The sequence below is a fragment of the Chionomys nivalis genome, chromosome 17, assembly GCF_950005125.1.
Source record: "Chionomys nivalis chromosome 17, mChiNiv1.1, whole genome shotgun sequence".
Lineage (NCBI taxonomy): Eukaryota > Metazoa > Chordata > Mammalia > Rodentia > Cricetidae > Chionomys > Chionomys nivalis.
In genome coordinates this window covers 40,794,871-40,821,820 of record NC_080102.1, presented here as the reverse complement: position 1 = coordinate 40,821,820, position 26,950 = coordinate 40,794,871, and the positions used below count along the sequence as shown (strand labels likewise).

The 26,950-nt window shown below is 53.8% G+C and overlaps 1 protein-coding gene across 2 annotated transcripts in view; it reads right to left on the bottom strand.

Moving 5' to 3' along the window:
- Positions 1 to 23,379, bottom strand: part of Mpped1 (metallophosphoesterase domain containing 1) — a 74,612-nt gene extending 51,233 nt beyond the window's left edge. The window contains exons 1-3 of one of the 2 annotated variants that reach the window (XM_057792702.1): positions 23,212 to 23,379; positions 11,162 to 11,487; positions 3,771 to 3,952 (exon numbers count right to left, since the gene is read on the bottom strand). In XM_057792702.1, the coding sequence (XP_057648685.1) occupies positions 3,771 to 3,952; positions 11,162 to 11,385 (406 nt within the window). In that variant the 5' untranslated portion in view covers positions 11,386 to 11,487; positions 23,212 to 23,379. Of the gene's footprint in view, positions 1 to 3,770; positions 3,953 to 11,161; positions 11,488 to 18,231; positions 18,408 to 23,211 lie in introns of those variants that run through there. The other variant, XM_057792703.1, reaches the window with a different exon arrangement.
- Positions 23,380 to 26,950: the final 3,571 nt, after the last annotated feature.

Here is a 26,950-nt window from a genome sequence, read left to right as displayed (position 1 = left end):
AGAACCTGCCCTCAGCCGTTTCTTCCTGGGACAGGAGAAACAGGGGTGCTGCAGCCCCCACCTTCACTCCTCTAAGGACCTAGACAGACACCTGGAATGACGAAAACAGGCATCCCTGCCTGCTGGCAGCAGTTCAGAGGCAGGGGTGGGCTGCTTAGCCCTGCTCAGGTCTCACTGCATGGCTGAAAGTCTGAGCCTTAAATCTCCCTTCCATCAGGAACTGGCCTGGAAGGAAACTTCACATCTGTCCCTGAGACCAGCAGGTAGGGAAGGCATTGCCTGAGTTCAGCTCAGGACCTGGGAGGTAGCACGGCCTGCAGGCCGAGAAAGGCTCATGGGTACATTGGGATAGCTGAATAGCCAGGTGGGATTCTCAGGCATGCTGCCCACTCCTCCTGGACAGACGTACAGCACCAGCCACCCAGGAGGACAGGTCTCGGAGCCATGAGCTCTGTTCTATCTGCTGCAGAACAGCACACTCCTCCCTTTAAGGAACCAGGAAAACACAAGGTCATGACGAAGGAAATAATTCTGACCCAGACATCCATTCTTCAACCTTCCAAGTATCTGCCCATGATGCCACCACCCTGAATCTGCTATCTAGATCTGCCTTTGGGATGCCACGGAGTCCCTCCCCCATTAAGCCTCAAAGCCCCTGTCACCGTTAGAATCAGCGCCAATTCCTAACCAGCCCCTCTTTACACTGCTCTCATTTGGTTTTCTGTCCCACCTCAAGGCCTACGGCAGCCATGTCCCCCACCCTAAGTCTTCCCCAGCTCTGCAAGGTCTACCCTATGTCCACCCTCAGGCCTGGCCCAAGGTTGCCCATCTTAGGGTGTCCCAGAACCACCCAGCCAAAGGCCTGCACTATCACACCCCCACGTCCCCAGGTCAATCCTCAGCAGATTCCTGCTTCTCTCTACTGACCAGGTCACCATCTCCCCAACAGACCAAGCAGGGCCCCAGACTCTTAGTCCCCACTGTCCCCAGCACCTGAGGCATACTGACTCCTATGGACTCTCCCAAAGTGAGTCAAAAGAGCATTTCCTTCCCGTCTGTTCTGTCTGTGGAGACAACTGACGGCAGCGATTGCATATCAACACTCAGAAGCAGAGAGGTTAACGTGCATTTACAGCCAGCCCTGTCGGCGCCCCTCGTCACAAGCTTCTCTCCTCCACTCCTTTCATATCACTCCCTGATACGGCTAATACCGGTTCAGAAGCAACCGTGACGTGCTCTCCACACTACAGTACACAAAGCTGAACTGTTTCTCCCACACCAGGCTCTGGCCTGGCTTTGGAGGTGGATAAGGCAGTCCCACCTGGCCACCGTGCAAAATGGGGTAACTGAGGTCCGGGAAAGACCTCCAGCTGCCATTGTCGCCCGTTCAGGAAGCAGGCCCAGGGTGTCAGACCTGGACACCCACTCTGTTAGTTCTTAGGGGGAGCAAGGGATGCAACAAAGAGCCCCACAGCAGAGTCCTACTGCGTGTGACCTTGGGCAAGTTGCTTTGCTTCTCTGGGGCCCTGATTTTCTACTCTGTGAAATGGAGCTAGCAAGAGCTGCTCCCTTGGGTCATCAGGGCTGAAGAGGATGATTCTGCACAGGATGCCACAAAGTAGACCCTCAGGAAATGCACGCTGTATCCACATGCACCACACACACACACACACACACACGACTATTTCCCAGCCAGAATCTCCAAGCCTTGGGAGTCTCTCTTCTCCCAGCAGGAGCAGTACTCTAGCAACCAATAACATTTCCACCAAGGGGCTGGTCCCTGGCCCTGGAACAAGAACAGAGGTCAGCTTCCAGCTCCCCAGCCTGGAGCTCACCCTACACAGTGACACCCCAGGCCTCTCCAAATGCTTCAAGGCAGCCAAGAAGAGAGGCCTGTGGGAGGAAGTCTTTGGGGTCCCATGCTTTGCCCCAAGCCATCTGATCACACCCTGTGCTGACTCTCAACTCCTCTGTCAAGGCCCAAGCCTTCAAGTCAAGTCCCCCTTGAAGACTTCCCTGCCCTGGAGAAAGTCACGGCCCACCCCCAGGGTCCCTTGGCAATCCAGGTCAACAGGCCACGCAGCTCAAGTATTTGAGCCATACTGCAGGGTCCATGAAGTCTCATCTGTCAAAAGCAAATGCACAAAGAAACATCTCACCAAAACTATGGCCACAACTTCACCAAGGCAGAGAATAAAAAAGAACTTGCCATGCCAGCCTGGCACACAGTAGGTATCTGGCCTGTGGTGACCTTGACCCAGTCAGAGGGAATCTCTAAAGAGCTACCCTGGGCATAGAGAACCCTGAAGGAGGCAGGCACCTGGTTACCACTGGCCTTGGCTACATACTCCCTACCCTAGCTTTCCCACGTTCTAGCCCAAATGAGCCTGGATTAAAATTCCTCATTTGAAAAATCAATATTTAAAGAGCCAAGCCTGCCAAGTGGAAGGAAAGCTCTGCTAGTAAATATTTGTCTCCACGGGCAGAGTCAGGCCTCTCACTCACTACGGCTACCCGCCTCGTGGCTGGCCCCTGCTCCACAGATCCCAGGCAGCTGCGCAGGGCACACCCAGGGACAGCAAAGGACTGGACAGTCTGGGGAGCTTCCTATGGAAGGGATCGACACACTTATTTCTCTCCAGGACAGCAGGCCTGTGCACCAGGCTGCACGGGAGCCATCCGTCTGCCCAATCCTCCCCAAGATGAAGAAAGAGCCACACCTCACTGTGACTTTTCCACAGAATCCAGAACATGCAAATTTCCTACCCTAGGTATTGGGGGAGGAGTGTGGTAGGAGAGGAGCATGCTAGGGGGAGGAGCATGATGGGGGAGGAGCATGCTGGGGGCTAAGGGAGGAGCGTGCTAGGGGGAGGAGCATGCTAGGGGGAGGAGCATGCTGGGGGAGAAGGTGCTAAGGGGAGGAGTGTGCTGGGGGAGGAGCATAATGGGGGAGGAGCCTGCTAGTGGAGGAGCATGCTAGGGGGAGGAGCATAATGGGGGAGGAGCCTGCTAGTGGAGGAGTATGCTAGGGGGAGGAGCATGCTGGGGGAGGATCGTGCTAAGGGGAGGAGTGTGCTAGGGGGAGGAGTATGCTGGGGAAGGAACTTGCTAGGGGAGGAGCATGCTAGGGGGAGGAATGTGCTGCGAAGGAGCATGCTAGCGGGGAGGAGTGTGCTAGGAGGAGAAGCTTGCTGGGGGAGGAGCATGTTAGTTTATAGCTTTATTTTGGGAAAGGAAAAGCACCGGGACAAAGCCCTACCCTTGACTTGTGCTCAGTTTCTTCCACCAACACCAGCTGATGCCCACGGGATGAACTACCTTAGGTCCCTGTGACATGGGGCCACAGAGCAGACAGGGTCTCCTCACTGGTGACTGAGCCACAGCAAACGAGTGAAGAACCTGCCCTGATATCACTGTTCCCACAAAGTCATCCTTCACGCACCAACTCGGCCATTCTTTCATTCATTCATTCATCTCCCAGTTGCACTGTGAGCACCTGTGCCAGACACTCAAGGCTGCACACATGGGTGGCCCATACACAGGGAGTGAAGTCCCTTTAGGAAGGCCTCCAATACCAAAGACTTTGACAAACAAGTGGGACGTCACAGCCCAGGGTAGCAGGGGAGGGAGGTGCAACACCCAATCTAAGAGGCCAGGGAAGTCTCCAAGGTACAGGGGCAGGTTTAGGAGGAGCAGGGCAAGGCAGGGATGACACGTTCCAGGAGCCATGTCCTCCCAAGCACCAGGTGCGCTCCGTGCACAGGACCTACCCAGCCATTCATTGAACTTCTTCACCTCGCTCGGGAGCCCTAGCTCCGTGAAGTCGCCGGCGTGGATCAGCACATCACCATAGGGCATCTGGATGGGGTCTGTCCTTGAGTGGGTGTCAGAAACACAGACGAAGCGTGTATAGCCAGGTGGCTTTGGGGCGTCGTGAGGCACTGGGTCCACCCTGCAGGGAGAGAAGATGCTGTGGGTTACGGGGGTCACAGAGCTGTGACCCTGTGGGGTAGTGGGTCCTCAAAATACAGCCACTCCATGCTCCCAGTCATAGCAATTCAGAGACTAGCCAACTGGACACGAGCCGTGTGTAGCCTTCTGGAGGGTCCAGCAAAACGTTCTTGTCTCCTGTGCCTCAGTTTCCACTCTGTCCCACGGTGTAAGGGTTAATCTTCATTGTCAACTTGATGGAATTTTGGATCACCAAGGGAACACAGAACTGGGAGTCTGTGAAACCCTTCCCTAAAGGTTTCATCTTGAATGTAGGGAACACCGTTTGGAGTCCTGCTAGCTGAACGCCCTGCTACCTGATTCTGGGTAGAGTGGGACCAGTTCCATCACGTTCCTGCCATCATGCCTTTCAAGCCATGGCAGACTGTGCCCTCTCCAACTCTGAGCCAAAATAAACCTTTCTTACGCTGTTTGGTCTGCTTCATTTGTTTGTTTGATCATAGCAATGTGAGAACCTCAGAGAACCTCTGAGTGTCCAATCGCCATGCCCACGTGCAGCGACAATTACAGCCCAGCTGATTCTGGACAGTTCCCAGCTCTGCTATCACTGCTGGGCCCGTGGAGTTTTAATCACAAATCACTGTCTCCTGTGCTAGCTGCCTATGGTTGTTTTTTTTTTTTTTTTTCCAACCTCTCAAAACCAGCTTTCACCCCTGGGGGGCACTATTGCCCCGCTGACGCTGAGTGGCCTGAAATACTGGTCCATTCAAAAGAACTGGTCCTGAGCTCAGCACTCAGTGCCGGAAGGATACAGGATGTGGAAGCCACATTGCCCAGGAAAAACAGCAGGTGAGGCCCTTCCCCTTCCCTATCTTCTCCTCCCCCCACCGCCAAAAGAAAGGTGAGAGTTCTCCCAGGACTAATACAGTGCGGTCATTTTGATACCAAGAGTCTTCTGGGATTGTGTAAAACAACACCCCTGCAGAAAACCAGGTCCCCGAGCCCAGCTCTGCCAAGTCACTTAGACACAAGCAGAACCCATGGCCTGGGTTTGCACATTCCTGGACAAGAACACTCCAGAAATTAAAAGAACATAGCTAAATAAGCTCCATCCCCGTTCCCAGGAGCCCTTGCAGCCAGTCGAGGACCTGCCTTAGGCCCCCAGTCCAGTGTTCCTCGCAGAGCGTACCGCATCCACAACTAAATGACTTCACCAGGCTTACAACGCTTAAAAACAACGCAATGACATTTCAACAAGCAGCCCTCTCCAAACGAGTACGCCGCTCGAGGAGTCGTGTTTAAATCTAATTATGCGTCAAACCAAAAGCAGTACCGTATCAGTTACATAAATACTTTTAAAGACATCTTTCTAATTATCCTTTTTTTTTTCAGACAATATACTTCGGAGAAATTTAATTAACACCTTATGAGAGACATGGGTTCAGCATGCTAATGTGTACGGTGCCTCCTAAAGCTGAATCTGCAGCAGGTGGAGGCACCATGCCAGCCTCTCCTCCATCTCTGAGGCACCACAGCGGGTAGTACCCTGGTCCCCCTTTGGGGGCTGTTAAGCCAAGACAGAGCCTCAGCAGCTTGGAGACAGACCGGCTAGAAAGATAGGTTAATTTGCCAAGTGAGTCCAATGATGGGCAGCCAGGAAAGTGCTGGGCTCTCATCTCCTTTCACGTCCACCCGTTCTGTGTTCAATTAGCACAAGTACTGAGTTTCTAATAGGTACCAACTTCTGAGGCCAGTGAGAGCCAGAGGGAGGAGTGAGCAAGAGCCCTGCCAACCAGGAGCCCACAGCTTGCAGGCAGCACAGATTTGACTAGACTGTGTCTCTGCGGTCCCAGTTTAATAGGGCAATAGAATGCTTAAAGACCAGAGAGGACCCTAACCTGTTCTGGGTTCCTGGAAGCTTCCAGAAGGAGGCAGTATGTGACCAGATCTGGAAGGCGAATCTCCCTGCAATTCTCACTTTTCCTATGTCCGCTGGGACTCTCAGCACCTCCTCTCCAAGGCAGTCTAACAGGTTCGGGGTGTGCGGGTCCCCCATCTGTGCTCTCTGCCCATCCCAACAGCGCTGACTGGACCACGGGCAGCCAATCAGCCCTGGATGACCTATACCAGTGGACACCGAAACCCAGGCAAACCAAACACATCCATTTGTTCTCCCATCTCACCCAACACACACAAACATGCACATGCATAGGCACACACATGCGCGCATGTGCCCGCACACACACACACTTTATAGATGCCATAAAGTTACAAAGTCAAAGAAATCGAGAGAAAGGAAGAAGGGCAGCTGGGAGTGTGGTGGGATCCAGCAGCCTCTCCTTAGGAGGCGACCTGGCCACCAGGCAGCTGAGGGCTCTCATCAACAGGAGCGGTTGTGGGAGCTCGAGCTCTTTAATTAACTTTACCTTACTTCCCTGCACCCCGGGGCTTCTGAGAACTGTGGAGATGGAAGCCTAGAGATCCCCAGAGAGCAAGCGAGCTAACGTCTCCTTTCCCCAGCTCAGTTCTGCCGCAAAGCTGCTTGCCCAACCTTGCACGGAAAGAGATGGCGCTCCACTCCCAATGTCTGGAAGCTCAGCACGGAACTCGACAGCGTCCTCACATGTTCTCTCCTCTCCTCCCTCCCGGTGACCCTCGGCAAAGTAGCCTGCCAGCGTTCCCACTTTACAGGTGACAAAACGGAGGCCCGGGAAAAGGCTGTTTCACCCACAGAAGCTGACTTCAGGGGGCTAGGGAGATCACTCAGTGGCTAAAGCACCTTCAGCTCTGTCCCCAAAAGCCATGGACAGCAGCATGCCTGGTGTCAAACTCCAACACAGGCCTTATACATGTTGTCCCTCAAGTGCCCCACAGTAAAGGGTGCTCTGAAGTCTGAGGTTCCTGTGACATGGACAGCTGTGGGCTGGGCCATGTTGTCTGAGAATCACGTAAAAGAGGAGACTGAAGCCCAAGGCGGGCAGTGAGGAGACTGCCCGTTCCACACAACTGCCTGGCCCTCTCCTAGTTCTCTGCCCAAGAAGGGCAGATTCCAAGGTGACCTGGCCACCCTACCCATGCACACCCTTCAACCTGTACTTCCTGCTATCGCTCAGCCTTGGGCTAGTCGGTCCTTCCAGCTGGGGTGGTCCATTCTGCTTCCCTCAAAGGCTGCAGCACCTCGGAGCCCAGACCCTCCCGCATCCCCAGAGCTCTTCCTGGCCTCACCCTCTCTCCTGCCTCCTTCTTTCTTTCCATTTGCCATATAAGGGCCCAGACATGGGCGGGGGCCCAGAGGTGTCTAGGAACAGCGCCCCCTCAGAAAGAGCATCTACAGCTGGGACAGGGCCAGGATCTGTGTGACCAGTAGGAGTTGGAGAAGATTTTCCTAAAGAGTGACCCATGAAGGACACAGTGCACAGGGCCGAGAGCTAGAGAAGCCATGGAACAACAGCCGTGCAAAGATCCGAGGCTGGGCTGAGGAGAAAACTCCATCAGAAGCAGAAGGACCCCGGGGTGTAGTCCGTAGAAGTCAAGTGAAAACTGGACCGAGATCCACGCCTGTAATCCCAGCACTGGGAGGTGCAGAGGCTCCTGGTAAGGAGGTGGTAAGATGCAGGTCAACAAAAGTAAGGTGGACAGCTACTGAGGAGCCACACCTCTGGCCTCCACGAGTACACACACACACACACACATGCCAGACGCACATACATATCACACATTTACACAGCATACACACACCACACTCTCGCACACATATACCATACCACATGCACACACACATACCACACACACACACCAGGTCACCAGGTGCACATACCACATATTCACACAGCACACACAACACATACACACATGTGTGCACATGCACACATGTGCAAACACAGGCACACGGACATAGACATACACATACCACATACATACACACACCATGTGCACACATACATGCATACACATGTACACACCACACTCATACACAGACATGTATCCACATGCGCACACATGCAAACACACATAACACCTGAAGCAAGAGGAAGGCTAGAAGGTTTGGAAAACCAGAAGCAGCTGCTGTATCTGTGGCCCAGGAATGCAGTATGTGCCGAGTCCTCTCCTGCTTTGCCCCTGGCCCCTGCCCAGCTTCAGCCTGAATCTGCGGCCTCTCAGCTAGTGGATGGGATGAGCCCACTACACAGGGCCAAGTGGGTGTCCTGGCTGTGCATATTCCCCTTCCAAAGCCTTAGTTTCTGCCTCTGAAAGGAGGGGTCAGGTGTCAACCCAGTCAAGTGCTGGGAACTAGGGCCAGAAGGTTCCTCTCAGCCTAGCTCTGCTATTCCTGTCCCTACATACTCCAGTGTCTAGCACCACCTGAGGGGCCCAGAAGTCTTAAAGGTTCTGACCCATATCTCCAGTAACCTCAAAAGAACAGAGGGAAGAGTTTTTGATTAGCACCGAGTGTGCCCATCCCAGGATACCTTCATGGCAGGCTCCAATAACTGTCCCTCCCGCTCACTGTCCACTGTTACACCTGCATTCCCAGGGTCCTGATGCCTGGAAGGCTCTCCCAAGAACCTCATGGATTTCTCAGCCCCAGGGGCCACAGCCAGAGTTCCTAGCTGCAGACAGTCATCACTCAGGCAAAGGCAGACAAGTTATCAGCAGGGTTTCGGGGCACCTGAGCGAATCACGCAGTTCAATGAGAGACCATGTCGAACTGTCACTGTTATCATCAAATACAAACTGTGGATTTATCAAATAGGGCCCCCCCTTACTCCCTCACCCCAGAGACAAAGCCCTGGGCAGTGATGAGACACCAAGCAGGAAGCAGCATCCACCCTGCACCCCTCTCTGGGAGGCAGAGTGGCCACGTGTGAAGGAATCCCCTACAGCCTGCAGGCCTCCTCCAGCTCCCCAGGGGCCACTCAGACCCGTTGCTCATGGAAGCCAGGTTCTCACTGACTATTAAAGCAGGCCAAACAGGAGAGTTCCAGACCAGGAAGACACCAGACAGACAGACAGACAGGAAAGCCGCCATGCTTTTTCTCCACGGCTTTTGCTGTTACAAGTGTCACGCACTGCCTTGCTCTGATGACCTACAGATGCCCATCAGCTGATGCCTGGAACGTAAGCCCCGTGAGAGCAGGCAGCTGCCTCTGATCACTTCGAGCATTAAGCTCCACGCCCAGGCCTGGCTCGTGCTATGATGACCACCAGCCGGTCGCGTGACTCCGCTGCACGGGGACTTCTCTATTGCGTCCTCGGCATCACTGTAAACATCACTTTGCAGTTAGGGAAACTGAGGCCTCAAACGGTGAGAGCCCCACCCAGGTAGACCAGTCCAGGACCCGTGTTTCTATCCAACAAGCTGCCTAACTGTTCCCAAGGACCTTGAATGAATGAACAAAGGAAGGGAGAGGGAAGGGAAGGACCGGCCTCCACTACTCCCTGGTGAAACGGGAAAAGGCACCTTCTCTCACTCATCGACTTACTGCCCTTCCCCAGGATACAGTCTGGCTCCAGGTCCTGTAGCCAACCTCTCCTTCAGGGATCCCTCTACCCAGCAGATACCTCTGAGATTCTCAGACACCCTCTCCAGCCCTCTGGGGGCTCTGCCCTTACACTCCTTCTCCCTAGCCCAAGGAACCCTAATACCCCTTCCCAATCGTCCCCCAATCCTGAAGGTCTCAACTAGAATCTACCTTATCCAAAAGGACATTCCCAGACACCCCAAATTGGATGGGCCCTCCTCAGCTCTCCTCTCTTATTGTCTTGTCTGTGTGGCTTTTTTTTCCCTCAGGCTAGGGTCACCACAGGTCGACCCAACCCAGTCACATTCCCCAATAGCCCCAAAGGGCAACATCCCTGAGGCCAGGACACTCACGAATGAGTGTATCTACAAATGTACTCCCATCAGCACCAACTGCTCTGCCTGAGGGCCTGGGGCTCTCCCACATTCCCACTGGACAGGACCAACCCTAGCATCAGGGACCTGAGTATCATCATCTCCAGTCCTACCAACAACAACAAAAAAATCTAAGCAGGGAAAAGCAGGCCTCTGCCCACAGCATCCTTACCAGGCTGCTAGGTGCCAAAGACCAAGAAGCACCATGCCCTCAGTGGTGCACTCAGCTGCTTAAAATCCTCCATAGTACTCAGCTAGAAATCCATCAAAAACGACACCTTCTGACCACATGGGATGAAGCCTCTAGGAAGGAGCATTGTTCCAGCAAGTGCTGCTGGGAAAGTAGTCATCCCCACATTGGAACCCCCACTCCAGACCACATGACTGCCACCGTCGATGCCTTTCTTCCCAGGAATTATCTCCCTAGAACACCGTTTAACAGAACGGGGGTTGCAGGCAGCCACACAGAAAGGAAGGACTGCGTACCACTCCGCTGCCCCATCCCTCTGCATGCTGGGATCTGAGCAACTCACCCACTGTATGCTGACCCTGAGTGACAGCTGCCAGGACCTCGTGAACCCACACACTACTCAGAAGTAGGGCTCCAGCCCCTAGAGGAAGCTCAGTGTCTGCACCCCCAGGGATAACCTAATGTTCTTGAGAGGGCTTTCTAGCAACCCCAGGACACTGGTCACACTGGCCATAGCTGCTAGCTCCTCGTTCCGTCAGCAGGGAGCCATCAGTCTCTCCCCACCCTGTGTGGGATCAAGGTGACCTTGACGCAGAAGGCACGTGAGACGCTATGAATGTGTATGAAACAGAAAGGAGGTGTTCCCGGACCCCCTGACCTCCTCTGTAGAACACTTCAGAAGCATGGAGTCAACCAAGGGAGATGAGAAAACTCACCCAGGATGGGGTCCTAACCTACTATTGGTCCTACAGCAAGACCCTCTCCCTGTCTGTGACTCAGTCTCCTGTGGGAGCTAGTCAGACTAGGAGCTGAAATTCAGCCCCCCGACATTACCCCCAGAACAAGTGAGCCTGCGGGTTGTGAAATTTATGGTTCCATCGTCAAATCTTGAATCTCTCTGTACAATCATCTCACTTTCAAACACTTCTGAAGAGTTCACCAAGTCCAATTAAAAGGGGTCCGAAGGGCCAGTGTGGGTCCCCGGGGCCCTCCCAACTTTAACCCAAGTGTAGCACAGAGAGATATGGTCCACAGGCCCCTAGAGTGTGCGTTCACCGATGAGCCAGAAGCCAGGAGGAAACCACAGTCCTGTACCCGCCCGGTCCCTGGACATCCGCACTTACATCTGCACGTGAGGTGGCTGAAAGCGTCCCTGGTTGATGTTGTAGAAGGTGAAGGCCTGGGTGGGGTTGGAGCTGTACTCGTCCACCTCAATAATGAGCCGGCCATGCTGGTGCCGCCGCGCCGCCATCACGTGTGACTGAGAGAACGCCATGCCCAGGCCGCAGGGGAGCAGGGCCAGGGCCTCGGCCTTCAGGATACCAGCATCCCACCTAGAGCGCCACATGGACCTCTGTGGGCCACCTGGGCATCTCCCACCACCGCCGCTGCCGCCACCGCCGTCGCCTCCGCCGCTGTTGCCGGGTCCCCCGCCAGACCTGCAAACAGACTGGAGAGACAGAGCAGAACCATGCGACAGTTAATCTGTTTGGGATTTGTTTTATTTAATGTCAGATGAAGATTTAGAAAGAGGGAAGGGGGGGGGGGGGGAAGAGGAGGGGAAACACAGTTGCACACAGCTCAAAAACTCATTACAAATCTTTCCAACTCAGCAGTTTGATGAATATACTTTGGTAAAAAAGGAAGAGAGAAGGGAGGGAGAAGACCATGAGGAGAAAAAAAAAAAAAAGCCCGCGATGCCATGGACGGATGCATGTGCGGTCCAACATGTTTAAATACTTCAGACATTTTTTTCCCCCTCCAACAAGATTCTTGGAATCTACACGGTAGCTGAGCTGGGGACGAGACAATGGCTGGTATTTTGTAAACAGGGAAGTTAAATTTCTATTTTTCCGATTTGGGGAACAGGAAGGATTCCTGTCTAACTCCACCTCCTCCCCACATACTCCCCCAAACACATCCGCAGAGCCACACCCACACCCCAGCAAGCCTAAGCAGGTAAAACAGCATAGGATGAAAATTCTTTCCTTAGCATCAATTTAACCTCGGGACATCTTTTGGAGGCACCCAGAGAAGGGGTTTTCCAAGCAGTGGCCATACAGCCCCTCTGCTGAGGAAGCGTGGTGGTCTCAGGAGAAAAGCTGGGTGGAGAGGGTCTCCCTCCCTACACATCACCATGGCCCCAGCAGGGTCCCGGGATCCGAGAACCCACCCAATCAAACAATTCCATAGTTTTTCTTAATTTTTCTTCCAGTGGAAAGGTGCGGTTTGCCAATGACTTTAACTAGACTAAAACTCCCCTGCAGCAGGTTCTGAGCCAGCCATGTGGAGGCTGGAGGCATAGGCCAGCCAGGCCAGGCCAGTGAGACAGCATGTATCTTGGTGACTTGTGCCTGCCTGGTCATTGACACCGTGATTCCCTCATCCCATTCTAAATATTTTTTAATTGCGTGAGCAGTGACTTGAAGGGTTTTTTTTTGTTTGTTTGTTTGTTTTTGTGGGGGGGGGTTGCCTTGTTTTCGGGTTGTGCTTTTTAAAATCCTCCAATGGCCTTGCTTATGCTGTATTTAACCAAGGAGAAAATCGCGTAGTTTAAATGATTCCTGGACACTTGGATCCCAGTCACATTAAAGGAAGAAAAATCCCCCTTGTTTTGTGTTCAGAAGGGGAATCGACACACTCCAAAAACAAATTAGATTAGGAAAATGACAAAAATTAGAGACTGGAGAACATTTTAATTACGTGCAAGGAGAAACGGGTTATTAATTCTTAAAAAAAAATTCTCAATCATCCCCATACAAGGTAAAATAAAATAGCAATAATCTCTCCTCTCAAAACATGGAAAGAAAGGGACAGTCCTGTCAGGTAAGGTAGAGTACAGCAATAGTCTCAGGAGGCTGAGGCAGGAGGATAACTGTGAGTTTCAGACCTCGTCTCACAAATATGGGAGAGCTAGATATGGTGAGATATGTCTGTAAGCCCAGTCCTTGAGAGGGAGGGGGAACCGGGGGGCAGGAGTTCAAGATCATTCAAGTTTGAGGCCAGCCTGGGCTATATAACACCCTGTGGCTCGGAGGTAAAGAGCACTGTCTGCTCTTCCAGAAGACCCGGGTTCAATTCCCAGCACCCACATGGCAGCTCATGACTGTCTATAACTCCAGTTCCAGGGATCTGACATCCTCACACAGACATGCATGTAGGTAAAACACTAGTGTGGTTTACCAGCCCAAACCTCCTAGCCCCATCCTGCTCTCTCAGCCCGAGTCACTATCTTCCTGTCCAGGTGGGGACAACCACTCTCCCTTCACCTCTAAGCGACAAGGCCTTGGACCAGAACCTTCCTGCTGGGGTCCTGTGAGAAACCTGGATATCTGGTAAGAGCAGATCACGTGTCCCCATGACTTATTCCTGTATGCTACCAGCTGTGACCACAAGCAAGTGCTCGACGCTCCCATGGGCAGTCTGGTCACCCACAACATGAAGAGAACAAGAGTCCCCAGCTCAGAGTTGTGAATAAAGCAAGATGACACCCAAGTAAACTGGTTGTCACATGGCCTGGGGGTACACAGCAAGTGCTCAATGAATGCATCAGTCTCTCCCAGGTGGCCTATCACAAAGCTTCACAGATAGATGAAAAACATGCATGCATGCATGGATGGATGGATGGATGGATGGATGGATGGATGGATGGACTGACAGATGCATGCACGCATATGGACAGTGTCTGGTCAGATTCCTTCCCTAGCACCCAGCACAGACCTGGCAGAGAATGGGTGTCTGTAGAGTCCAGTCCAAGCCTGAGGAGTCACAATCTTCTTCCCTTGACAGTCCCATGCCATCAGCCCATCAGAGTGCCGGTCACACTGGGCCCAGCCTGGACCAAGGGGAATCGAGGGGCACACACACACACACACACTCCCCCCACCTCCAGTAAGCAGGTGCCAGCAGAGACACCTCAGTGGGAAAGCTACCTGGCAGCAGGAGATTCGCAGGGAAGAGGCAGGCAGGGAATACCAGGGTACCAGCCCTGCCGTGCCGTGTTGCGCTTCACATAAAGAGGACTCATCGCAGGTCCTGCCTAAAGAAACCAAGGAAACCGGGAACCCAGTGCCTCCTTCTGAGCTTCCATTTCATGTGTATGGGCTGTTGCAGCAGCCGCCAGCACACCCGCATGCAGTTCCGCAGTCCACTGAGGGAGAGGAGCTTCCCGGGAAAACAGCTTTCAGCGGGGAAATGCTCACACCTGGTCCCCAAATGTGCACAGTGTGTGACAAAGTTTTGAGTCAGTTCCCTGTCCCGTGGGGTGACCTTGAACCAGCTCACAGGTCCTGGGAGAGGGGTGTCCTGCCAGGACTACTCCAGGGATTGGAGAAGATGCAGAGAGAAGTGGTGTAGAAGGAAGAAAGGAGGGAAGGAAGGAAGAAGGGAGAGAGGGAAGGAAGGATTGAATAAAAGAAAGGAAGGAAGGAGGGAGGGAGGGAGGGGGGAGGGAGGGAGGGAGAGAGGGAAGGAGGGAGGGAGAGAGGGAAGGAGGGAGGGAGAGAGGGAAGGAGGGAGGGAGGGGGAGGGAGGAAGGGAAGGAAGGAAAGGAGGAAGGAAGAAAGGAATCCATCTTGTTCAACAAATATATTTCAGTCCCCACTTTCTGTCCCTGTCCCTTACGCAAAAAGAAAAATAAATAAATAAATAAATAAATAAATAAATAAATAAATAAATAAAACACTGCAAACATAAAGAGGTCCCTGTCCCCAAGCAGTGGGCTGGGAGCAGAGGGTAAATGCATACATAAACAAAAAAAAAAGTGTTTTCAGACAGTAGCACTCGGAAGAAAACAGAGTTTAGAAACAAGATAGCACGCAACGAGGGCTCTATCAATGGGATGATCATGAAAGACGTTTACAAAGGAGCCGTCACCTAGTAGGACAGGTGAGTGACCCAGCCACACCCAGGCCTAGAGACAGAGCGCCGAGGCACAGGGGGCAGAGAAGCACCAGAGATGACCCTCCTGTTATTGTCCCTCTGGCTGTCTGCCAACAGGCCTCTGGAGTGAAGAGGTCACAGGGTACAAGTTCAGGTGATGTTGGGCACACGACCTAATCTCTTTCCACTTCCCTGTTGCTCTCCACCTGGAGTTATAGAAATGGTAGGAGCAGCCACGTGTCTTCTCCTCCACAGAACCCCAGTGAGAGCGTTGAGTTTGAAAGTTCTGGGCCACCTGGTTCAGCACTGGGGGACACATTCCCTCCGCTTGGGGGGCTAGCTTAAGTCTTGTCCTCTTCTAAGACAGCTTTCTCTGGAGCCATGGACACCAAGGGGCAGGCTGTGCTGAGATGCCCACTATACAGGAAGCTGACACCCAGAGAAAAGGTCTCATTTCAGTTCCTGCACCCTAACTTTGTCTATCCTTTTTGGTTTTGGACTCTGTCACCACAGCCAGAACACACCAACCTCCAAGGGTGCTTGAAACTCATTCTGCCTAGTCCCTCTGGAACACCCAACCTCCTAGGAACAGCCACTACCCTCCAGGAAAGCCAGCAACTCCAGACATGACAGGATGACACCAGCCTAGTTCCCCCCACTCCTCAGCCTCAGCTCAGCCACTGGGTTTTCCCTACCAACCAGGAATCTGCACGAAGCCTCCATGCGAGCAGCTTCTCACACCACTCAGCTCCCGAATTTGACCACCTGTTTCCTGGCTCCAGGCCTCGGAGATGATATTCCTCCAAGCCTCCCTAGGCTGTATCAGAGCCTCCACCCATTGCCACCAGATCCTCCCTGGTCAAAGCTCCCAATACTGGTCCTGGTCCTGTACCTGAGACAAATGAGAAACCAAAGTAGAAAATGATGGCTGATGGATGCATGAATAACATGGATGGATGGATGCATGCGTCATGAACGGGTATAGAGTTGGGCATATGCATACATGCATGGATGTATAGATGGACAGATAAATGGATACACAATGATACATAATGGATATGTGGATGTGTGTGGATGGATGGATGGATGGATGGATGGATGGACAGATGTGTGGATAGACAGACAGATGTGTGAATGGATGGATGTGTGTACACATGGATACAAGCATGATGGGCAGGCACAGTCTTTGCATCTGACAGACCATGTTTAAAGCAACTTTCACTACTCCAAATCTGGACTTTTCCTGGAAATGTGCAGATTCTAAATCTCCCTCACATGACCGAGGCTCCAACACACAGTAGGTATTTAATCAATGTCTCATCTGCTCAGTGAGATGGTTTTAATAAAACCCAGAGTTCTGCGGGGAACTTCTGACAACTCAGCTGAGATATTCAAATGGTCACAAACCCCTATTTCTGCCTGGAGTCCTAGGGCCATCTAGGGGCCCTCCTCTCCCCCCTCTCCTCCTTGCTGGGCACACTCAGTACACACCCCTTGACCATTTTTCCTAGCACTGCTGGGCACTGATGAGTCTAATATCTATTGGTCCTCCCCTGGGCCACACCCATCTCTGGGATTCAAGTGACCTGGGCTTGAGGCAGAGCTGGGTATAAGCCCAGTGCGAGAAAACCTGTCTGGTATTCAAGGCCCTGGAAGCAGCAGGAGCAGCAGATGCCCTGGGCCTCCCCCACACATAAGCAAAGCAGAAGAGTATGTGGCCTGCAAGGAGCCACCACCCAGCTGTGAAGCTTGCCAGCCTGCATGTGCCAAAGACCAGAAAGGAGACAGAGAGATCGAGTAAGGTCCCTAAACCTACAGAGCACCTATAGCAGAGGAGATGACCGGTCATCTAATAGCTGAAGCCAGTCGGACGATGGCAGTTGGGCGGGCACTGCCTGGAGCTACATTCACTACACTGCATGGTTTGAGCGCCCACCTCTACCCACACCATGACCTCTCGAAGTCTGTGGACCCTGGACAGTGCTGAGTCCAGCCTGCTGGCCCTGTGCCATGGCCATCCGCCTCGGCCTGGCTCTCAGAAGTGTTCAGATTGGAAAGGGGACGTTTGCCTCTGGCCAAAATCAAAGGCAGTCACTTCAAAAAGCCACTGACTTGTCTCTCCCTAGAACACCTTTCACAAAAGCCGAAGCGAAGACAGCATTGCCGTGCCAAGTCTAGAACTCAGGCAACCATCCATCACTGCGCAAGAAAACACCGCAATGACCAGAATCCCAAGCCTCGGTCCCCCTGACTGTGAGGTCAGCTGAGCACCCCAGCTGCTCTCACCACCCAGCCCAGCGAGTGGATGATCACACCGGGTGCTGGCTCAGAGCAAAGCTAGCCGGAGCCAGCTCTGGGGAGACACGGCTTACGCAGGCTTTCAGTAGAATGTGGCAAATTCTAACAAATACTAACATGCCCTGTGTGGTCCCCACAGGCCAAAACCCAGGGGACAACACTAGCCAGAAAAGTCCTGAGGGGGCTGAAATGATGGCTCAGCCAGTAAAGGCACCTGCAGCCAAGTCTGAGCACCGGTGCTCCATCCCCCAGACCCACACGGCGGAAGGAGAAAACCAACTCCCACAGACAGCCCTCTGACCTCCATGTGTCTGTGACACGCACACACGCGCACACACACACGCACACACACAAACAAATTTGAAAATGTAATAAATATCTTTTACATTTTCAAGTACAAAGGCACGGAGGTTTGCGGAGGATTCTCTTCCAAGCCATAATCTGACCACACGTTCAAAAAACACTTTCAGCCGCATTTTCTTTCCTTATTTTGTCTCGGCATAAAAACACACAGCTGACTAGTGCCGAACGGAAACCCTCGTAGAAGATATAAAATAAAATAATAAAATACAAACAAGTCCTCAAAGACCAGGAAAAGAAACAGCTCTGCCGCTGTGACAGGGTTGAGGGGGGACGGGTATCAGACCCAGCTTCACGAGGCCCCTTCCACCACGGGGCCCGAGTCTGGCCTTCCTCTGTATCTACTGTAGGTCTCCATTGATGAGAAACTTTGGCAGGGAACTGGCACCTATGACCTGGCAGAATGTGCCAGGGAGCTGAGTGAATGCGGAGCTCCAGGGACGGAGTGAAAACAAGACCCCGAGCCCCAGAGAGGATCAACCACAAGTGACTTCTTACAGCATTTACCACTTAAAAACCTTTTAGCTGGGTACATGTTGAACACACGAGCTTAAATAACCCTTTCTAATTCCTCAGCCGCCCTTCCCCCAAGCCAGGGACACTTCCTTTTCCAATTCTGTACTTTTATTTCAGAAGCGTCACGAGCGCTACTTACCAGCCACAAATAGCTGCCCACTTATCCCCTGGACTGGGGACACAGATTCGGTGGGTTCATCCACGAATCCTGATCCGTTTCCATTCCCACCGCACAGACGGGGACCTGAGATGGGTGGAAGCCACACAGCCAAGGCAGGGAGAGAAGCACGCCTACAAGCCAGCACGGCACCCCAGAAGCGATGGCAGTTCTCGAGACCGCCACATCATCTAGCGGATCCCCAGTCATGCAGATAGCAGCGAAAGGACCCATTCTATCTCTCCTTCCACAAAGAGTTTTCAGAACAGAACTCTGGAGGCCTGGGCATCTGCAAGGTTGTGGTGGAGGCTGCTCAGATGTGGTTCCGACACACGCACAGTCATGCATTCACACACAAAGGAAACAGGGGTCAAGTGTGTAAGAGTCAGCACTGTGTCTCATCACCACACACAAGCCAGCTCATACTCGGTGCTTGAGGGTGTTGGGGACATTTGTGGCCGGGGTGGGGTTGAGGCATGGGGGTCTTGGTGGCTTCCCGTGCAAATCCGATTTGCAAAGAAAGTAAGTGTGTCTTGGAGGCTCTTGTAGAAATGGATTTGACAGATGCCCCTGAAGGACAACCACGTCTGCATGTCAGGGTTCCACGCTGGAGTCTCGAGGAGGGGGCAAAGGGGGAGCTGTTTCAGAGACAAGTCCAGATCTAATTTTTTTTTTGTGCTCATTCAGGAATTTGCAATTAAGGATTAAACTTCTAAAGTGTGATCAATTAACTAACGTGCCCAAATGACAAACCTCCAAAAGCCAAACTCCATTCTCCACTTCCTACTCTAACAAATGCAAGAAAACAGGGGTGGGTGTGGTGGGGGAGGGCACACTGGCCGTTTCCACAGATACCCAGAGTCCAGAAGCACTTTGTTACAAAGGACGGAGCAGGCACCACGCGGGAAGGGTTTGCATTTCTCAAGGAGTCGGTTTGTGTACTATGCAGCTTTGCGGCTGCAGCTTGGTACAGAAAATGCAAGAGAAAATGGAGGGGAAGGGACGTGATGTGCCTGTCGGAGATGGGAAGGAGACATCATTTTCTCCTCAAAGCAACAGAATGAGCACAATGATGCCGGAAGCCCCTCTGTGCACATGGATGCACAGCCTCAAGGCCTCTTGAAAGGAGGCTACGGAAACGGAAACGGGAAGGCTGCAATAGGCAGGTGATCACGCAGGTGTCCATCGGGTGGTATGAGTTAGAAGCTACAACGGCCTGGCGGCAGGAGAACACAATCCACCAGAAAGGAGATTTTTAAAAAGAAGAAGGAAAAGAAGAGGGGGAGAAACTGCTTCTATATGTAATGAATGACTAGCTTCTGACAACAGACTGGCCGAGTTCACAGAAGAGAAATTCACAGAGAAACCACAACCACCTCCAGTCACTACCTCAGTTATAAACTAACGCACATGATCTTGGTTTACTAAGTTTCAGGGGATTTGGGGTGAAATTTGAATTGCCCCAAAAGTGTTTAAGATAAAAACAGAGCACAACTAAGCCTTCTTTCATTACGGGGGAGAAGATGAAATAAAGAAAACCATTTGTGTCGGCAGCAATACTGGACAGCCGGGTCATCAAGAGTGCCATAGTGGGCTGGATGAACCCAGGAATGCCTCTGCCACCTCCAATGCCTCTGCCCCTGCCCCGTGCCACCTCCAATGCCTCTGCCTTTGCCCCGTGCCGCCTCCAATGCCTCTGCCCCATGCCACCTCCAATGCCTCTGCCCCGTGCCGCCTCCCCCCAATGGCTCTGCCCCGTGCTGCTTCCAATGCCTCTGCCCCTTGCTGCCTTCAATGCCTCTGCCCCGTGCCGCCTCCAATGTCTCTGCCCCGTGCCGCCTCCAATGCCTCTGCCCCGTGCCGCCTCCAATGCCTCTGCCCCGTGCTGCCTCCAATGTCTCTGCCCCGTGCTGCCTCCAATGCCTCTGCCCCGTGCCGCCTCCAATGCCTTTGCCCCGTGCTGCCTTCAATGCCTCTGCCCCGTGTCGCCTCCAAAGAGGGGCTTGCTTTCTAATTATTTATTTTTCTCTCTTTCCCGGGACTTGCTTTGGCTTTTCACTCCTTGGTCCCCTCTCCAAACTCAACCTGAACAATGTCAGTGGCAGTCTCTGAACCATGCTAGCAGCCCATGTTGTGAGACAGGGACAGCCACACGTCAGACACTAGACTGCAGTGGATGGCTTTCACCACGCCCAGCACGGCCCATGCTCAACAATCCTTGCTTCAAAAAGTGCCACCTCTGCCTGCCTTTCTCCCCAGACCCTGGGTGTCTGATGTATCTAGTCACAGAGGGCATGGCACTGGAGCAGAAAGGAGACTCCATAAGCAAGCCTGCCTCTCACCTAAGGGGCCAGCAGCTTTGCCCTGTGGATCAGGACATGTCTGAGAACCTATTTCCAGGCCTCGGTCCCCAAAGAGCCAGGGCCTCAGGCCCCTTCTCTTCTGAGGTACAAAGGTTGAATGGAAAGAACTCCAGGAACAGGAGCATACCGAAGGGCGGCCACAGGCAAAGACCCTTTTTTGTTCTGGCAAGGGAGGGTTAATGGGAGAGACATGTCATGTTATCACTTCAAGGATTCTGACAGACAGTTCCGGGATAAGGGAGAAACTCCACCCTCAACTGCAGCTCTGAAGACTTGAAAGGCACTCACTAACCTCCACTAATTGCATGTTTTTCTGTGTGTCATATTTACTTGCTGGAAGTCTTGCCTGGCCCATTCATTTCCTCTGCCCCACTATTCATGCTCACTCACGGGCCAAGATTAGAAGAGGGAAAGGCATTCGAAAAGATTAAAAGCTCACTACACTTCGGCAATGGTTTCCTTCTTTCCGTGGGTCCAGAACCTGTAGGGTATGATCTCACCCCTTCCTATCCTGTTCTCGCTCAGTGAAATCCACCCTTCGTCCTGAATTCTTAAGACAGTGGAGAGAGCTGTGTCCTGCACGTGATGAACAGACAGACAGCCGCTGCCTGGGTGGGCAGGCAGCAAGTTCAAGAGAGAATTAATGAACTCACTTTGGATGGATGAGGACTTAGCAGCCCCATGGGTAGACTGGGCATTTTGACAACATCGCTTTGCTTGAGTGTGGTTCCATGGGTCTCACTGTGTCTTCCTGAGACAACCTTGGCCCTGCCAGAAATACCCCCCCCAATTACTACCATCTTCTATGTAAGCCCAGACCTGGTCCAGTGGTCCCTAAACTCAGGGCATCGGCATGGGTGAGTACGGATGGTTCTAGGCACAGCACACAGGGCTCACATCTCAGACACATCATCCCATGCATCTCACCCAGGACCTACTCTCATCTAAGTCACTCCAGGGCTTCCCAAAATCCTCAAGCTTAGGAGTAAATCAGGAGGCACCCCTACCCACAACGGTTTCCAAGCACACAGTTAGACGTTCAAGACTAAAGTATCTTGTCTTTTGAGCGGCCATCAGCCAATTAACACTGTTCCAGCTCCCGGGGAAACTGGAAGAGATGCAACCATTTCACTGAAATCCATCTTGAGCAAAAGGAGATTTTACAAGGGGTGGGAGGGGGTTGCCACTTGGAAAGCCAATTTGCAGGGAGACAGGCGGTGTACGGATTAGTATGCATGCTCCCACAGAGCAGTCCCCTGCAGATGCGCCTTGCTCCAGACTCCTCCCTGTCACCACCGGCTCCAAAGCCTGGTGTTCTCCCCTGCCTCAGTACCCTCCCCAGATGGTCTCCTAATGCCTTGGCTTCTAGCTGAGATGGAGCAGTCACCCCAAAACCTGTCCAGCCTCCCCCAAGACACTGTTTAGTCATGTGCCAAATACTAGTGAAGTTGTCTAAATTTTCCTTTGGCCAAGACCAGTTGGGGTGTTAACATGGTCAGTGCCTGAGTGGCCCCCCAACATTCCACCGATGTAGCTGATCCCTGCTAGCAAGTCTGCCACCACCATTCATACCCGGCAAGCAGCCCAATCATTCAACGGTGCCTCACTTTTGTTCCCCGAGTTTAATTTTATAATTGTTAACAGTTCATTCTCCTCCTAGCCATTCAGGGGAAGAAGTGGAAATGGGGAGGGGTGGGGGGAATGCACTTCAGGAAAGATGGGGGGGGGGTGGAGAGCCCAACAGCAAGGAGGAAACAGATCTGTCAGGCTAGCTGGATAAGGATGGCAACTAGTTCCAGTGTGGCATGCCCTGACCTCAAGGAACCACTGAGCCTAGACCCAGAAGGTTAGGAGGGGATGGAAGATGGTGGGTCCCTGATCCCTAAGGCTGGTCTCCCAGCATCTTTCACTCCACAGTTCTCCTTTGCTCCTGCCTGAACCATCCCAGAATAAACACACAAGAGGTAAAATGGCTTTCAGCTCGGGCAGTCCATGGAATTCTGTCCTGGAGGACTGGGTGCTGTCTAGTTCAGTCACTGAAGCCCCTGAGGGGGCACAGCAGAAAGCAGTAAGTGTGTTGAATGAGTGAAGGAAGAATGACAGATGGATAGATGGATGGATCGACGACAGATGGGTGTTAGTGAAGTTCCCAGCAATACCCAGCAAAAGTAGCCACTTGACCAGCATCCGTCCCCCTCCTCACCCCCCTCCTCCAAGTGTCAGCAGAGGCTGGCTGCACACAGTAGGCTCTCCGCAACAGGGGGTGGCTATTGTTATCACCCTCATCAACACTTGCACCCCACCAGCCCTCTCCTTCCACGGGTTACTCCAACAGCAGCCAGCGGCAGCCGGCCAGCCTGGGAAAAGTTTCGCTGACCGCACGGCCCGGCCAAGCCCCCTCCCGCCAGCACCCGCCCCGCGGACTGCGCAGCGGCGGTAGCCGACCGGGGCCGCGCGCCCCAGGCAAGGCAGAGGCGGCCAAAGTAACTTTGAGGGCGCCACGGGCCGCCCGGGTGCAGGGACGGGGTCCCGGCCGCGCCCCCTCCGGCCCGCCGCCCGCACCCGGCCCGTGCGCACTCCCGGCCCGGCCGGGTCCTACCTGGCCCCGGGCTCCTCTTCGGCGGCCGCGAGCAGCAGCGCGCACGGAGGGCGGCGGGGGCCCGGCTCCCGCGAGGGCGGCGCGCAGGGGCGGGGGCCTCTGCGCCGCGCGGCCGAGGCTGCGAGTGGGAGCCAGACTCCTCCTTCGCGGGGCGGGGGGCTCCCCGCGCCCCCTCCCCCGCCCGGCTCCGCGCCGCCCCGGCCCCGCGCGCCGCCGCGCCGCTCCGCCCGCGCGCACGGGCCCCGCAGGAGCACGATCGCGGCCTCGGGCCCCGGCCCCGCGCGCCCTCCCGCCCGGGTCCCGGCCGCCCCGGCCGCGCCTGGGGCCTCGGCGCCCTCCTGGGCCCGGAGCCCGCATCCCGCCGCTCAGGGGCCGCCCCGCGCCCTCGCCACGCAGCCCCCAACCCCAGCCGCCGAGCGCCGGGAGAGGGGAGCGGGGCGGGGCGCCCTCACCTCCGGAGCCGCGCGCCGCGCTAGGCACCGCGTGCAGGGGCGTGCGTGGCTCCTTCCTGGTGTTCGGGCACCTGCTCCATGTCCAGAACCCCAACCTGGGAAGACCAGGGTGCTTGTTTCTGGAGAGACGCAGACCCCCGCACCCCCCAACCACACACACACACTGGATCAGGCCTGGGTCTTCCAGCTGGAGTCCCTTCTGTCTCCTAGTCTCTCACCCCTGGCCTTCTGGGTGGCAGCAGTGGCTTCACCCAGAAACCCAGAGCCAGCCGGTAAACCAGTCAGGGAGGCAGAGAACCGAGCTCTAGGTCTCAGGGAAGCCCTGTCCCGGGAGGCAGAGGCGAAGAGACAGGAAGTTTGAAAGACTGAGGACCCCTGACCAGGCTGAAGAGGGTGCATCCACAGGGCCTAGTGTGGTCAGGAAACAGGAGCCAGTCTGGCCTGGGCTGCCCCCCATAATGGAAGTTAGGCAGGAGGCTCATCCGATACCCCTTAACTAGTGTCTGTGGGTCCTCCTTGCTCATCTCTCAGATGGTTAGGTGTCAGACCCCAAGGACACCTCTGGGACCTCTTGAGGCCCGGGGCTGCTCTAAAAGAGAGTCTAGTCTTATGAGAGAGGCAGAAGGAGACGCATGAGAGGAGAGGGATCAGCCACCTGGGTGGGAGAGCATGCCCAGGGTGAAAGAACCTTCTAGGCAGAGGCTGGTGCAGGCCAGGGTGGGATGGTGAGGCTCTGTGGAGTGAGAAGAGATAGAGAGCGCCAAGGAGTTCTAAGCCAGTGGAGTTCTTCACGAGCCATTGGAGGTAATGGCCAGGGCCTTGCCTTGCCCAAGCTTGCATTTTGAGTAGAGCTCACTCTGGCATCCGGACAGGGAGGGGGCCTGGGTGTGTAAAGGCTAGAGTGGAGGAACTGCTACAGAGGTTCTCCCTGTGGGTCGCAGCACCACGCTGTGCCTTGGAAAACTGCTCTGCCTATCTGGGAGAGAAGGGTTGGGGCCCGGGATATCAGCAGAGTGCCGGCTGCCTGCAGAGAACAAAACTACAGCTGGGCATGACCTTTAGGGGCCAAGAGCAGAGATACTGGACGTTCTTGTGTCTTGTCCTCCAAACTCTGGATGCTACCAGAGCTCAGCTCCCAGAATACCATCTCTTACTGTGCACGGATTGAGCACCCACTGTATGCCTGGCACTCAGCATGCTGTTTGGAACCAAGTGTGAGCTTGCCACCAAAGATCTGTCATCACTTGTACCACCCAGACCGAGGCACCGAGCTTGAACACACTCTGCCTTAGGTAATCCCCTACTCCTCTCCTGGTCCAGGCAGTACCCCAGAGGTCAGGTCACAGAGCCCGATGCTGTATCTACAGGGTCTGCAGCCCACTAAACATTAATGAATGGCTCTAGAAGATGAGGGAATGAGGAGTGTGGGGTGGGCAGGACAGACCCACTCCTAAATGAACAGCCCATCTGGGCAGACAGCAGACATTCTGTGTAAGGGAAAATTTACTAACACAGTGGTCTTGTTCATGGAGACTGACAGAAACACCACCCGATCCTCACTGCTGAATCAGCCAGCAAGGCTCGTTCTGACGGGAAGCATTTCCTGGGTGCCTACTGTGTGCTGGAGACCCAGGGAGAGGAAAAGAAGGTAGATGCTCTGCCCGGCTTAAACACCAGTCTCCCCCTGCTAGCCTAGGTCCGTCTGGATCCTGACACCACCCCAGGAAACGGCCGCCTCGATGGCACGGGCCTCACCTCAGATCTTCCTCCATACCCTAGCAATGGATCCTGCTCATATGCACACTGTTGTGCACACACTAAATAAATAAATAAATAAATAAATAAATAAACAAACAAACAAACATAGGATTCCATCAGGCCACTGGAGCCCCAGCAATACCATAGTACTAACATCACGTGACTCACAAAAAGCTGGGTGGAAACCAGATGTAAGTGTTTCTGAGCAGGGAAACCACCCCTGTCATCTACAGGAACTGAGATGCCACATCTAATAGCTCCCAAGGAGACAGGTCCTGGCCACTGGTACCCTCTGAGTTGCCATTTGCAAGTCCCTGGTAGGCAGCTTTGCATGTCGGTACTCCTCAGCCCCTCCATGATGTCGGAGTCCTTCGTGGCTGTTAGGGACTTACCCAGCTGTCTCCTTGCTGGCTTATTGTTGCAACAGTCTAGCATGGATTCCAGCAAGGGGCAGCCTCCCCACAAAGGAGAGGAAGCCTCAGCTGATGAATTAAAAGATACAGGGCAGGGGGATGCTCCAAAGGTTTCAAACCTGTCCAGCTAGTAAAAGCTGGGGTGTGAAGCCAACCCTCACACTACAGTTATCTTCCTTTGTCCCTTCTGCTCCCTCTGCCCCCAGTCAGCTGCCAGGCAACGTCTTCCATCACTTTTAAAGCCCCCACCATCCCAGGCAAGCTCTGTAGGGCTCAGCTGAGCTGTCCAGGGTCCTGGCCAGTCTCAGTCCCACCCCAAAGGCTTCTCTGATCTGTCACTCACTCACACACACACACACACACACACACACACCTCCCTCCTAGAAATCAAAAGGAAGCTATAAGCTATGAAGCCGGACCAGCCCCTACCACATGTCAACTCTTGAGGCCTCATTGGCCATTTCCCAAAACTGAAGCGACACGGAACAGACCAGGACTCGTGGTCAATCATGTAGTCACCACCTCGGGCCTGGCAAAGACACAGAACTGGAGGGACAGTGACAACAAACTGCCATTGAACAACAAACCCTAGATGGTGTAAACTTTGACACTAAATGACTGCTATGCCATATTGACCAATGAGGGACACAGGCTGGGGAGCACTGTGAGGACAAAGGAGTTGCAGAGTGCCCCATGCCATGGACAAGAAAGGGGTAGATAGATAGATAGATAGATAGATAGATAGATAGATAGATAGATAGATAGATAGATGATAGATAGACAGACAGACAGATAGATAGACAGATAGATCGATAGATCGATCTAGCAGGGCTGACGGTGGCGCTGGAGTCATCCCGGGTGGGGCAGCTCTTGAGTCAATCTTTCCAGACAAGATACACCAGGGGTCCAGTGATCCTGGGCTGCTCTGGTAGAGGGCCGTGAGTGCTCCCGGGTTCCAGCACTAGAGCCAAGTGTCCCCAGTCACACGTGGTTGCTGCACCTCATGTGATCCTACTGACTCTCAGGAGAAAATATTTTCTCTCTTTCTGAAAGAAGATGCTGAGCCTGGGGGAGGGGCTTTTGGCAGCCTGTGGCCCAGTGCCCCAGCTCTGGTCA